Raw genomic sequence first — 13,532 nt, forward strand, 5'->3', positions numbered from 1 at the left:
GCTGGAGGGTAGGGAGGGAAGGAAAGAAGCAAAGATCCCCATGTGGACCCATTTTACCTCCTTTACCCTTTTTATAAGAAGAGAGAGCTCTACCTAAGATGTTGATCCTCTCAAGGATATGTATCTATGTGTTTGGATTTTAAGGCAAGACAAAGCTTTCTGACTACCTTTGGTCTTCTGGTGTGATTTCTGGAGGCTTTGCTTGCTTCAGATGCTAAGACTATTAGTTCACTAGATATCCTAGGAAAAATCATTTCACCCACTGGAGTCTGACTGCCAGGACTCTACAAGACATTTCTGAGTAATCTGGGCTGCACAATGTTACACAGGTCCTCTCTGTACTGAGAAAAGCAGGTTGGGGTTCTAAAAGCCAACACTGTTTTTACCCAACAAAAGCTGCTGGCATGCACTCGTGTCTGGCTTTTCCTTGCTGAGTGGTGCCATGCTCTTCTTCTTCTTTTCTATTTCAAGGGACTTCCTGAAAGCTGGAGACAAGGAGAACATCTTTAATGCAGACCATTTCCCTCTCTGGTACCGAAGAGCCGCTGAGCAGATTCCAGGGAGCTTTGTCTATTCGATCCCATTCAGCACAGGTGGGTGCCCTTGTTGGAGGCCGGCTCTGTCCCTTTGGTCCTGCTGGCCTGGGCATTGCATGCAGAGTATGAGGGAGCAGCCTGGATGCTAAGGGAGCCAAATTCAGTCTTGAGAGCCAATGTTGAATATTGGCCTAGCTCTGAACCAGTGACCAGTTCCATAAGTGCTGCTGCTCCAAATAAAAGGAAGCTTTAACTTACCCAGATTGTGTAAAAAGCATGTCAGGAAGCAGGACTGTTATTTTGTACCATGTGGAATTTGAATACAAACTTCTTAATAGATTTTTGTTTATCTAAAATGTGATCATGGCCCTACTTAGAGAAAATTCATGCAGCCATAACATCCTTTGCCAGAACCTTCAGCAAGTCAGATCACTCTGAAGGCCCACAATTCCCCATCAGAACTGATTTAAATCAACACACAAGAGTAAGGACTAAGATTTTGTATAGCCTCGTGCTCTCCTGACAGGGAGCTGCAGTGACCAACGAGAGGCACGTAGCCAATGATTCTTCCAGTCTTAAGGTTTTACGATATTACCAAAAAAACTAAGGTCACCTCCCTCCAAAAAAGAACTGAACATTACCTTATTTCAACCAGTTTTAGAAGCAAGACAAACTGGAAAATCTTTTCAATTGTCCTTGGCTTTTTCTTGTCTCATGCATCTGATATTTTTGGTGCTCATTCTGTGTAAGGCTCTTTACCGTGCATTGTAGAAACTTCAGAGATGAATAAGACATAGTTCTATAAACTTGGATTGCTCTGGACAGTTCAATATATACTTATGTTTTATATTAGGGCCTTTTGTATTAATCTCTTGCAAGCATTCCCAAGTCAACCCTAATGGAGACTCTCTAACGCTTAGTGTCAAAGCCCCTCCCTGAGTTTTGGCACTTGCTCACTTCCGTGAATGAAAACATCTTTAGAAATAAGGCTTTCAAAATTTGTGGAAGAAATGTTGACAAGAGTTGTCTAATAATTATTTAAATGGACTCCTTAGGAAGAGGGTCCCTCATTAATGAAGATATTCAAGGAAAGGCCAAGTGTTATTGTAGAAATTCCCGCCCTAGGTGGGGTTTTAGAGGGGATTATCAATTAGGTTCCTTTAAGGACCAAGATTCTTGGAGTCTGTGCTCCTGTGGTGACAGGCCTGTGTTTACCCACGGCCATGCACATACATATGTTCTCAAATATAAATTTCCAGGTACTAAGGCTCTTTCTTTATATGTTTATCTGTATCACATTTCATTGCTGAAAATATCAACTAAGAGACAGTGGACTTTCTGATTCTACTGCAAACCTGTCAATAATAATGTCTTCTTTTATCGTGCAGTCTCATGATACTTTCTTTTTCGTAGTCTTCTAAAGAAAAAAATAGAACTTAGCTCGCTAGATCTGGACAGGAGCCATCAGGTTATCCAGAAGGGCTTTTTCCCAAAACTGGACAGAGAGGAGGAGCTATGGGTAATGAGAGCATCTCCCAGAAGTGCTGTATGTGTGTGTGTGTGTCTGTGTGTGTGTGAGATGGCTCCTCGTGTCAGTTTGCTTTGTTATTATTCACCATTTTTCCTACAAAGAATTATGTCTGGAAAAAAATTCTGATTAATTAAGGTTGTTGTCTAATTGGTTTTTGGCAGGTGGGGTTTTTTACTGAACTTTCAATGAAATCGCATAATAAAAAAGGAATTTACCTTGTTCATGGTAAAGTTATGGATGACATAATATCTTAGGAGATTTCGTGGCCCCTTTAGATTTGGAGAAAATGTTAAAAATCACCACATGCAGGTGTTGTGGTGGAGCTCTCCCTCGTTTTTTTCTCCTGTGTGTTGAATACCTGTACACACTGGAAAAGAAGCCGGTTTTTATTACAGCTTAGACTCGGGCCAGAGAATTCTTAATTGCTTTGGTCATAAGTGTATTCAGATTCAGATCTGCCTTCTGCCTGATTCTAAATTCAGTTGGATTCCATTCAGCTCACATTCATTGAACCTTTTAAAAGGCAGGCACTGGACTAACAATTATTAACTACGGGCATTAGGAATTTGTGCTCAGCGTCTTTTAATTCATGAGTATTAGAAACATTGTTAGTAATTAAAAATCTCTTTATACTAATACCATATTGTTATCACATTAATAAGAGTTTGGGGTAAGGATTGCATTCCAGCTCTATCCCTGTTTAGAATGGTTTTGTTCAGAAGAACCTGGCTTGAAATTAGAATTTTATAGATCAGTAAAGTTTTAACCAACAAATCAGAGCTAAAGTTCTCAACTCACTGTAAAATAATTTCAAAACTTTATCTCAAGCAGCTCTCCATGGCTATATTTAGAAAGGCAATATAAATATGAAAACTGACACAAGTAAACACTGATATTAGTAACCACAAATTTTTTAAAATGTGGTCCCTCCATGGTGGTTAATAATTTTGATGTGAAGCGGCTGGACATTCCCCATTGGGGGTGGTCATAACTCGGTGCAGTGAGTCCTTCAGCTGAGAGGACCGCCCACCCAGCACCTATCGCCTAACAGGGCCGACCAGCTCCGAGTTCTGGGAAGCAAGCCCCAGCACAGTCTGCAGAACTGGTGACTGCAAACCAATACCATCACTCTCTTAACATAAGCTCTATGACTATCTTCATTTTGTCATTGTGTTTTGTTTTGTTTCTTCTTACAGGAGCAGTCAACAAAAGCAACGTGGTGACAGCAAGTACCTCCATCCAGCTCCTGGATGAACGGAAGTCTCCCGTGGTGGCAGGTAAATGATGGTTTTCTTTTTTTTTTTTTTTAATAAATTTATTTATTTATTTTTGGCTATGTTGGGTCTTCGTTTCTGTGCGAGGGCTTTCTCCAGTTGCGGAGAGCGGGGGCCACTCTTCATCGCCGTGCGCGGGCCTCTCCCTGTCGCGGCCTCTCCTGTTGCGGAGCACAGGCTCCAGACGCGCAGGCTCAGTGGCTGTGGCTTACGGGCTTAGCTGCTCCGCAGCATGTGGGATCTTCCCAGACCAGGGTTCGAACCCGTGTCCTCTGCATTGGCAGGCAGACTCTCAACCACTGCGCCACCAGGGAAGCCCCAGATGGTTTTCAATCAATGAATATAAAGTAAGCATGGTGTCCATTCATCATTTGTCAACTACTTCCATGTATCAGAAACTTGGCTTTGAAAGGTAAAAAACATTAAAAACTACTTCCTCTTCATCTTAGCATCATCTCCTCCAATTGAGGGCTCTGACAGCTGGTTGAATTTGATGTGAAAGCAGAAATATTTCCCAGGATTTTATTCTTAAACTCTGAGCCAGTAAGAAATTGTTGGTATGTGCAGAAGATCATTTCTTGACAGTAGGTGCCATGAACACTTAAAGTAAGCTCCACATCTTCCACTTCTATGTCATTAGGATAACAGGGGCCATACAAGGAAATTGTGGGTTTGTTTTAGGCAAATACAAGCTGAAATGTGCACTTCTCTGGAGAGCGTGAGATTTTCATCGCCCTAATCCCCCTGAGTGACTAGAGTTAGATGTATCTACAGGTGCTGGGTTTGGGACCAGGAGAAAGCCAAAACATTTTATGATTGAGTCTTGAATTGTCAAAGAAACCCTGTCTCTGGCTTTTCCCATCTCTCTCACTCTCAGGAGTGTCAGTAGATTTTTGTGGCTGGCTGGTGGCTTTCATTGGTGGTATTTGGCCTAAAGGACCAGAAACTGCCACAAGCCCTCTTTTGAGGACAGCTGCTGAGAAAATGGAGCCTAAGAGCGTGTCTGGCACATTGTCTATTTCTGATAAATAATTGTTGGAGCCTTTGGTTGACGAATAGGTGAGACACTCCAAGTGTCATCCTGATATTGGCTAGATTTACCAAAGGGAGTCATTTTGTTTTCAGTAGCCTCTCTCAGTAAGTTGTACCGTAGGGTGGTTTTGAACATCAGCTTCTGCGGTGGCTCCACACACTGTGAATATTTGTGGGAAGGAATTCAGATGGATCAGACATGTTTGAAGTGGTTGTTCTTTGGCTAGGAAATATTCTTTTTCCCCCCCACTTTATTTCTGACATAGCCTATACATCATAATTGTATTCTCATAGATTAGCAGGGATTGAAAGATTTGGGGACAGTTGTGCCCTGGTTATTCCTGGGTTATTGGGTATAGCAAGGAAGACAGTCTTATGTATCCGGCCTGTAAGCTCATCTTGAACTATGCAGACCTATAACTAATCAGCCAGGAGATAAGGACTGTGAAAATTCAGGGCTGCTGTTCTTACTGTCTCATGTTCCTTGAGGAAAATAGGAGACAGGATCATTTAACTCAGCAAGATTTATTTTTGCTTAAAGGTCAGCCTTACTCACCTCCAGGCTGACCCAGCCAGCTAGTTCTGGAGGCATGTTATCTCCCTGGAGTTGGGGCCACAGGCAACAGCTGATAACGACATGGTCTGAACCAAACTATCTGTCTGTTTGAAATTTCTTTCTAAAACCTTTTCCTTGAATTTCTCATTAAGTCATCATGAAGGATGCTCTGTTTTGGCCCTAAGATCACTGTGCCCATCCCAGCCACATCTGTCCAAGTTTACAAACTGTGTGCTCAAATGTTTCCAAATGGCTTATATTTCATAAATGTCTATTTGGCTGAGTATGGGCAAAACATGGACTCAGCCTGGGCACTGTGTATCCAGTGTGGAGAAGACCATGACTTTTCCAAATGGCGTGCTTGCCTACTGTTGAGTTATACAGTTGGCCAGAGACCACAGGCAAGTCATGAGACATGGCTGGCCCACCCTGAGTGGGTGGAAGAGACATATTCCTGTTTACTACGACTCAATATGTGTCAACTGGTGCCCATTTTCAGAAGATAATTACAGAGCAAGACAAAGAAACAAGGTTATCCAAGGAACTGTATTTAGTCCTTACCTTTTAAATCTGGTGATTATTAATCTTCTTTTTTAAACTGGGTCTTATAGACATAAGACAAAACAGAATTGCTCAATTTTGATCTTGAAGGCTGACATGGATGCAGCACCGTGAAGGCAATGACTTCAAAAGGTCCTTTATGTCTCCAAAAGCAGAGGGTCCTCTTCAGCACTTCCCCCAAATTTCATTGACTCTGACTCACCCATCATGGGTAATTAGGTTTGGTCACTTTCTTCTGTGTATTCTCCGCAAATTAAGTAGACATTGTTTACTACTCTAAAATTTAAAAGCCCATTTTAATTGGGGAAGAAACCTTGTTTTGGCAGGTGAAGATGAATAGGTGAGCAGGCTTGTCCCCCACCAGTGTATTTCCAACAGCAGATGGGATACAGCCAACTGGCAGTAATTTGGGGTTTCAATGAAATCCTTGTGTTAAATTGAAATTTATCTGAAAGGAAAGGTGTACAATTTTGCAGTTTATTATCAAGGACTACTTTGAAAAGCCTGCACTGCTCCCAGATCTGATCTGGTGTTCTCATGTTCATTGGCTACCTATGTCTGTTTGGGATAGAAAGAGTTTCTTGTTTTGGTTTTGTGTGTGTATCTGTGTGTGTGTGTGTGTTATACTCTTCTTTCTCTTTTTTTTTTTTTTTTTCCAAACAAAAACATTTAGATAATCATCTGTCAATGACATCTTTGAAGAAAGGGCAGTCAGTCAGACTGGGCCGGATTCCATTTATACGTCAGCCTCTGTGCATAAATGGGCCCCATCCATCTTCTTGGCCTATGACATTGCTTACAGTCCTTCTCTTGAGGAACTTGCCAACTCTCCAGCTGCCACTAGCATGCTAAATTTGCTTAATTGCTTTCCCACTGCAAAGGAAGAAGTGGTATGACTTTCTCTTTGGCCTACCAAGTCTCTCCAGAGCCCTGGAACCTGCTGTGTGTGTCAGGCCCCTAATCCATTTTTCTTTTGTTATTGGAGATGCAAGCCTGGGACTGTAAGGTCCACGTAGGTTTGTCACTTACTCTATAACTTGCTAAATGTGTGGCCTTGGGTCCCTGAAGTTCTATCTAAAATAGGGTTGGGATTATTATTTCCCTCACCTTACTCTGGGTTGATTTGGGGATAAAATGAGAAAACAAACAAGAAAATATCCGGATATGCGGAAGTATAAAATTGCTAGGATTTGAGGTGGCCCATTTTTATCTTCAAGTTGGCAGTATACCTATGCATTCATTCACTCATTTATTCAATAAATATTTCCTGACCTCGTGCTTTTGCCAGCACTCTAGATACAAGTGAATAATAACCGGGCCCTGTAATTGACAGTTCCTCCCACAGCCCCCTGTCCCTCCCCACCAGAGAACTTTAAAATAGCAGCTATTTTTAAAGCTATGTCTACCCAGGACAAGTGAATTGAAAAGCTGAATAGTCATCTAGAAGCTCCTAGAGCTCAAAGACTTCGTAATTTTCATCTTCTGTCCTTCACAGCATTACCCCGATGGAGTCCCTGGAGCATAGTGGACCCTCAGTGAGGATTCTATAAATTGAATTGAACTTGCAGAAACCTATTTGCCCTTACTTAGTTGTTATTGACTTGAGTTCCATAAATTACCTAGATCATGGTGTTAATTCTCCACTCCACTCTCAATGGAGAGACCAGGCCCAGTAGAACAAGAGTCATAGACACTGTCTCCATCATGCTAGGGTGGAAACGACCTGGAGAAGAAAAGAAATGCATTGAGGGGAGGAATTGAGCCACGTTGGAAGGTATAACCTTGCAGGGAATTTCTTCCCCTCCTTGGGGTGTTTGTCTGACCTTCTGTATTCTCCTTCTAGACTCTCGCTCTGACAAATACAAAATACTTAATCTCAATTTTTGATAAGAAGTTCATATTTCTGAATTTTTTAAGTACTAGGTAATAAATTCTGAATTATTTGCATTTGCTTTAAAATGTAAATTTTAGCATATCAAAATCTAAAATCTATTCTAAGATGTTCTAGTTTCATTTCTTGAATAAATTGTAAACTCTCCAGAAGCAAGGACCATCCCAATTACCTTTTTATTCCTAGTGCCAAGTGTGAGGGCTGATGTGGTAAATATGTCAAAATACTGACTAAGTGACTTGAGAAAGATGGGTTTCATTTTTACTTGCTCTCCGTAGGTACATACACTTGCACAGTTTACTGACCAAACAATAGGAACACAGTACTTGACCAAAACTCTAAGAGAGTCACTCAGCAGCTAAAACTGTAATCCACACCATAGCAAAATGATACAGACCAATATGGATATTTTAAGGAGTAGAAAAACTGTTTAGTGTCCATTCCTAATGGCAACTGTTAGCCCAGTAGTTGTCCCTGCATCAGCAGATGTCTTTTCTGAGGTCCAAGCATCTAACCTGATGCTTAGAATAGCTAATCTGATCAGCAACAGAGATTATAGGCATTACAGGCATTGGTTATAGAAATTAATATTTTTAACAGATTTATTGAGATATGATTTACATACCAAAAATTCACCTGTTTTAAGTATAAAATTTAATGATTACTAGTAAATTTGGGGGGGCTCCGATCTGACGGTCTATTCCTTTGCAAGGAACACACACCACATTAGATTCATTCACTGGGGGAAATTGGAAAATGTGGGTTAAATGGTCTCATTTGCATAATTCTGGGCAGTGTAATGAAGGGGGATGCTTGATATTAGGACAAAGGATCTCATTTTAACCAGATGATTAAGAAAGAGATTGCTTAACATCAGTGACCATTAGCTATTGTCAGGTACGTGCTGTTTAAACTGAGTGTACTATTTAATATTCAGCTTTCCTTAGAATTGGGTAAATAATGTTGCCAAAATGTTATAGGCAAATATTCAGCTTATCAACATTCCTTTGGTGGGATTTCATATATTTGGTATATATGAGTTAACTAGTATTTAGGAATTATGTGTCAAGTCTACATGGATAAACTTCTAGTTTGTAGATCTGAGCAAAAGGAATGTTTTATCATAGCAGAAATTAATACTTACTGATTAGTTGTTCTCAACCAGGAGCAGTTTTGACCCCCAGGAGACATTTGACAACATCTGGAAACATTTTTGATTGTCACGACTGGTTAGGAGGGGAGCTACTGGCATCCAGTGGGTAGAGGCCAGGGATGCTGCCAAACACCCTACAAGGCACAGGACAGCCCCCAACGACAAAGGATTGTCCAGTCCAAAATGTCAGTAGAGGTGAGGCTGAGAAATGCTGGATTAAACTGACAGACAAACTTCAATTCTTGGTGCTTTCAAATTCAGTGTTTTCCCTTATAGGCTCATTTACAAAAAGATGTTTCATTTCTTCATTTTTTAATTAAAGAATTCAATGAATATATATATATATCTAGCATCGACTACGTACCTAATGCTGAGGATACAACTGAGAACAAGCATCCCAGAGGGCATTTTGGGGCGAGTCAGGGGATGATGATTCATACAGTGAGAGGGCGCTGTTGGCATCCCCGTCCTGAGGCTGGGGTGGCAGCTGCCCAGTGAAGACCCATTCCGACTAAGTTGCTGCCAGTGGAGGGGAGCCTCCACTTGTGTGGGAGGTACAGACAACAGACAAGTGTGGCACGAATGGGAGGAAGAAAGGCAGAAGGGAGGGAGGGAGGGAGGGGGAATTTCCGGCAGTGGCTAATGCTCTGTAGAAAATGAAGTGTGGTTGGGAGTAGCAAAGGCAGGGAAGAACACTCATGTTCATACTTGCATGTGACAGAGGCAATGCTTCTCCAGATTGGGGGAGGATGGGGGCTCAGAGAAGGCCTCCCTGAGAAGGTGACATGAGCAGAGACCAGAATGATGAGATACAGCCATTATGCAAAGATCTGTGGGAAGAGCATTCCAGGCAGAGGGAACAAGATTCCAGGAATCTTGAATGAGATCCCCCATACATGTTGTGTCTAGATGGGTTCTGTGAGACCCAAATGAGTTTCTCATGTTTGGGTGGTATTTACTAGGATCTAAACGCACAACTGATGGGCAGATGGGCAGATGCCCCAGGGGGAGGTGCGGAACCCAAGGCAAGTCTTTGCTCTAAATGTCAGCTATGAGGTGGGGCTTTTTATATATTTGACATTTGCTTTTTTAAGTTGACTGGTGGGTGCAGTGAAGGGACAAAAGGAGGTCAGGGCCGGTAGGAATGACAACAGCAAACTTCAGAGAAATGGATTAGTGACGTAGCTACCAATTATGCTGTATTTCAAGTCTGCAACAGAATCTGAGTTAGGGTTGGCCACGTAGAACAGCTGCTCTGCATACTGCGGTAGCCAGTGACAGAGCACGCTGAGGATCATTGCTCCAGAAATAAGAATAGCCCAGAGTTTTGAGAAACTGGATCCTCTGTGCTAACTCTCCAGGACACTCACTCCCATGAGCCACTGTCCTTTTATAAACCTTATCAAAAGCCCCAACACATTCTCCACCCCAAAATCAGCCGCAGAAGTTTGGAGTTACAGGTCCTTATACCCGGTTTTCGAGTTCTGTATCGGCAAGACTCCTCTTTGAGGTCATAGTAGGATTTGGACATTAACCCTAATGTAAGCCAAGGATTTAGGAGTGAGGGCCATTTCTCCCCTCTTGCTCTGGGATTGAGTTTTCACATTTGTAAAACAAGGTTGATTGGTGCTTTGGTTGGATTTCTAACAGCCTAGTTTTTAAAGACAGAGATTTGTTTCATCACCACAGAAAAGGAGAAGAATTAACCAGTAATGGAGTATGTCTTGCACCCAGATTCAGTCTGACTTTGGGGGGACCCCTCTGGTTCCTTTTGAGAGAAATAAATGAATTCATATAAATAAAGTGCTTGGTGAATGCTTATAGTTGAGTGCTCAGTAATGGTTAACTGCTAAATTATTATTGCAGCTGTTACCGTTGGTAAGAATGATTTATGTTACACCCACCACCTCTCATTAGTCAGTGCTTATTGCCATGTGCCATCCCCTGTGAAAAACTTGCATAGGGAATGTCATTATAGTATCTTGAAATGTTTCATAGTAAAACCTTGAAGCTCACACTTTCATGTAGCTATTCCTTAGAACAGAGGTTGACAAACTGTCGCCCATAGGAGCAAATCTAGGATGCTACCTGTGTCCTTCTTTTAGAGTTTTATTGAGATATATTTCACATACTATTAAATTCACCATTTCAAGTGTACAGTTTATTGGGTTTTGGTATTTTGCAGGTTGTGCATCAATCTCTACAATGTAATTTTCGAACAATGTCACATCCCCCCCAAAACCCCCCATACACACACACACACACACACACACACACACACACACACGCACACTCCTTCATTCTTGATATCCCACTCCCCTCTCCAGCCCCAGGAAACCCACTAATCTACTTTCTGTCTCTGTGGATTTGCCTATTCTGGACATTGCAGATAAATGGAATCATACAACATGTGGCCTTTTGTGATTCGCTTCTTTCACTGAGCTTAATGTTTTCAAGATTCTTCCATGTTGTAGCAAGGATCAGTCCTCTAGCTGTTTTTAAAATTCTATTTTATTTATTTATTTGGCCATGAGGGCAGCATGTGGGATCTCTGACCAGGGATCGAACCCGCACCCCCTGCATTGGAAGGGCGGTCTTAACCACTGGACCACGAGGGAAGTCACTACTCTGGCTTTTTAAACTGCCAAATGATATCCCATTGTATGTATGTATAGCATCCTATTTATCCATTTATCAGTTAATGGACGTTTGGGTTTTTCCCACTTTTTAACTATTATTAATAATGCTGATATGAACATTCATGTACAAGTTTTTGTGCAGATATATGTCTTAATTTCTCCTGGGTAGAAATTGGAATAGAATTGTTGGGTCATATGGTAACTCTAGGTTTGATAGTTTGTAGAACAGACAAGCTGTTTTCCAAAGTGGCAGCACCCTTTTTATAATCCCACCAGCAACATATGAGGCTTCCAATTTTTCCACATCCTTACCAATGCTTACTATTGTCTATCTTTTTTATTTTAACCATCCTAGTAGGCGTGAAGTGATTTGTATTTCCCTAATAACTAACCACACTGAGCATCTTCTCATGTGCTTGTCAGCTACTTGCATATCTTCACTGGGGAAATGTCTATTCAGATCTTTTGCCTATAATTAGGTTATTTGTCTTTTTATTGTTGAGATATAAGTTCTTTATATAAGCTGGATACAAGTACCTTGTCAGATATCTACCAGCTGTTTTTGTAAATAATGTTGGATAGAGAGCACATGGACTAAAAAGCCAAAAATATTTACTGCCTGACTCTTTACAGAAAACGTTTGCCAACTCCTGCTTTAGATAAAAATATGTCACAGTCCATTTTTAAAAAAAAACACCTAAAATGCTAATTTTTTCACTCACTTATTTCACCATCTTTTTATCTTATGAAAATGAAGGGAATATTTAAATCAGAGGCTGTGTAAGTAGATGTTAAAGACAGAGCTTCCTGTATCAAAAGGTATCCATCATTGTGCCTAATGTTTTTATATATGTGGTTACAGAGAAATTCCAATCAAAGATCCTGAGCTTTCTAAAATATATGCTCTCACTGTCAGTCAAGAGAGTGATTTACTTAATCTTCGCTCTAGTTTATAAACCTCTGAACAGTGTAATCAGCATAATGCTTGTTAGAACATTGGAAATGCCCTCACATACTTTGGTGGAAAACAGTTTCTGGGATACTTTTTTCCCCCCAACATGGCTCATGAGAGATTTGGGGATTTATTTAGCCACCCTTATCCAGGCAAATCTCCTAGTGACCCTAGTGGGATTTTGATCTCGGTGAAGATTAGAATATATATGACTCAGGCTAAGTGAAGGGCCAGAGAGGATAAATATCTGACGTACATTTCCCCTCCCTGGGAAGAGAGGGCATGACCAGAGGCTGCAGCATAAATGCTTTGACAGTCAGTCAGTGGACTCTTGCTCATGGAAAATGCTTTTGCCAGTCTGTGGTGGGAAAGGGACAGGGCTGATCAAAGGCTCTTGATTCCCATGGCCTCACACAGTTTGCACTCACCAAGAGCTCCCACGTTCTATTCTGGGTGAAAAGATCTGCACGAGGTCAAGATCAGTGTCTGAATGCCATTCCTACTTCAAGGCCAAATTATATGTGACCAGGCTCAGGCAGACTGGAGTGTACAATTGTCTTAAGACATAAAAAGAAAGTTCAGAGTGAAAACATAGTGCATGGGCATTTTATATGCTTTTACTTCACTAGCCTTCGTCTATCAACTTCCAGATTTTTGCTGATATAGTCAGGTTTTTTAAGCCAAAATTATTTTTGTTATCAAATTATTTTATTTGTGTTATTCCTCATTTTTTATGCTCTTCTCACTTCCTCTCTTTCATGCTTTCCGGAGCCCACTCCAGCCAGGTTTCATCCACAATGAATCATTTCTCATCAAGGTTACCTGTAGCTCCTACATTACCAAATCCAAAATTGAACTTCAGATGTTCATTTTTCTTGGTCTGTGAGCAGCACGTGACCAAGCTGATCACGTTCTCCTTGCAAACCTCTTTACTTGATTCTTTGCCTACCTCACTGACCACCCTCCTAGGCCTCCTTTGCTGATTTTGTTCATCTCCTGATTGTACATGTCAGAGGGCCCCAGGGTTCCTGTCCACTCTCAAGGCTTTAAACATCATTCGTGAGCTGGTGATTCCCAAGCCAGACCTCTCTCCCTTGACTCTCCCTTGACTACTCAGTGTCCCTGCCTCTCAAATAGGCCCATCAAATGCAATCGATTCCACACTTAAGTCATTCTAGTTATCTGGTTATTCAGTCTAAAAACTTCAGAGTCATTCTTTTTTTTTAAACATTTATTATGTATAATATTGAATATACTAAAAAGTAGATAGAAGCATAAGAAGAAACCCATGTATCCTTCATTCAAATTCCTACTCCACTAATTAATTTTTTTTTTGGCTGTGTTGGGTGTTCGTTTCTGTGCGAGGGCTTTCTATAGTTGCGGCAAGCGGGGACGACTCTTAATCGC

At 41.2% G+C, this 13,532-nt stretch overlaps 1 protein-coding gene across 2 annotated transcripts in view; it reads left to right on the plus strand.

Annotated features, from left to right (window-relative positions):
- CACNA2D3 (calcium voltage-gated channel auxiliary subunit alpha2delta 3) overlaps positions 1–13,532 on the plus strand; it is a 770,150-nt gene that overhangs the window by 628,012 nt on the left and 128,606 nt on the right. For both annotated transcript variants that reach the window (XM_059937666.1, XM_059937667.1), the window contains exons 25-26: positions 472–593; positions 3,264–3,344. In XM_059937666.1, the coding sequence (XP_059793649.1) occupies positions 472–593; positions 3,264–3,344 (203 nt within the window). The remainder of the gene's footprint in view (positions 1–471; positions 594–3,263; positions 3,345–13,532) is intronic.

Source organism: Balaenoptera ricei, chromosome 11 (assembly GCF_028023285.1).
Source record: "Balaenoptera ricei isolate mBalRic1 chromosome 11, mBalRic1.hap2, whole genome shotgun sequence".
In the NCBI taxonomy this organism is placed as follows: domain Eukaryota; kingdom Metazoa; phylum Chordata; class Mammalia; order Artiodactyla; family Balaenopteridae; genus Balaenoptera; species Balaenoptera ricei.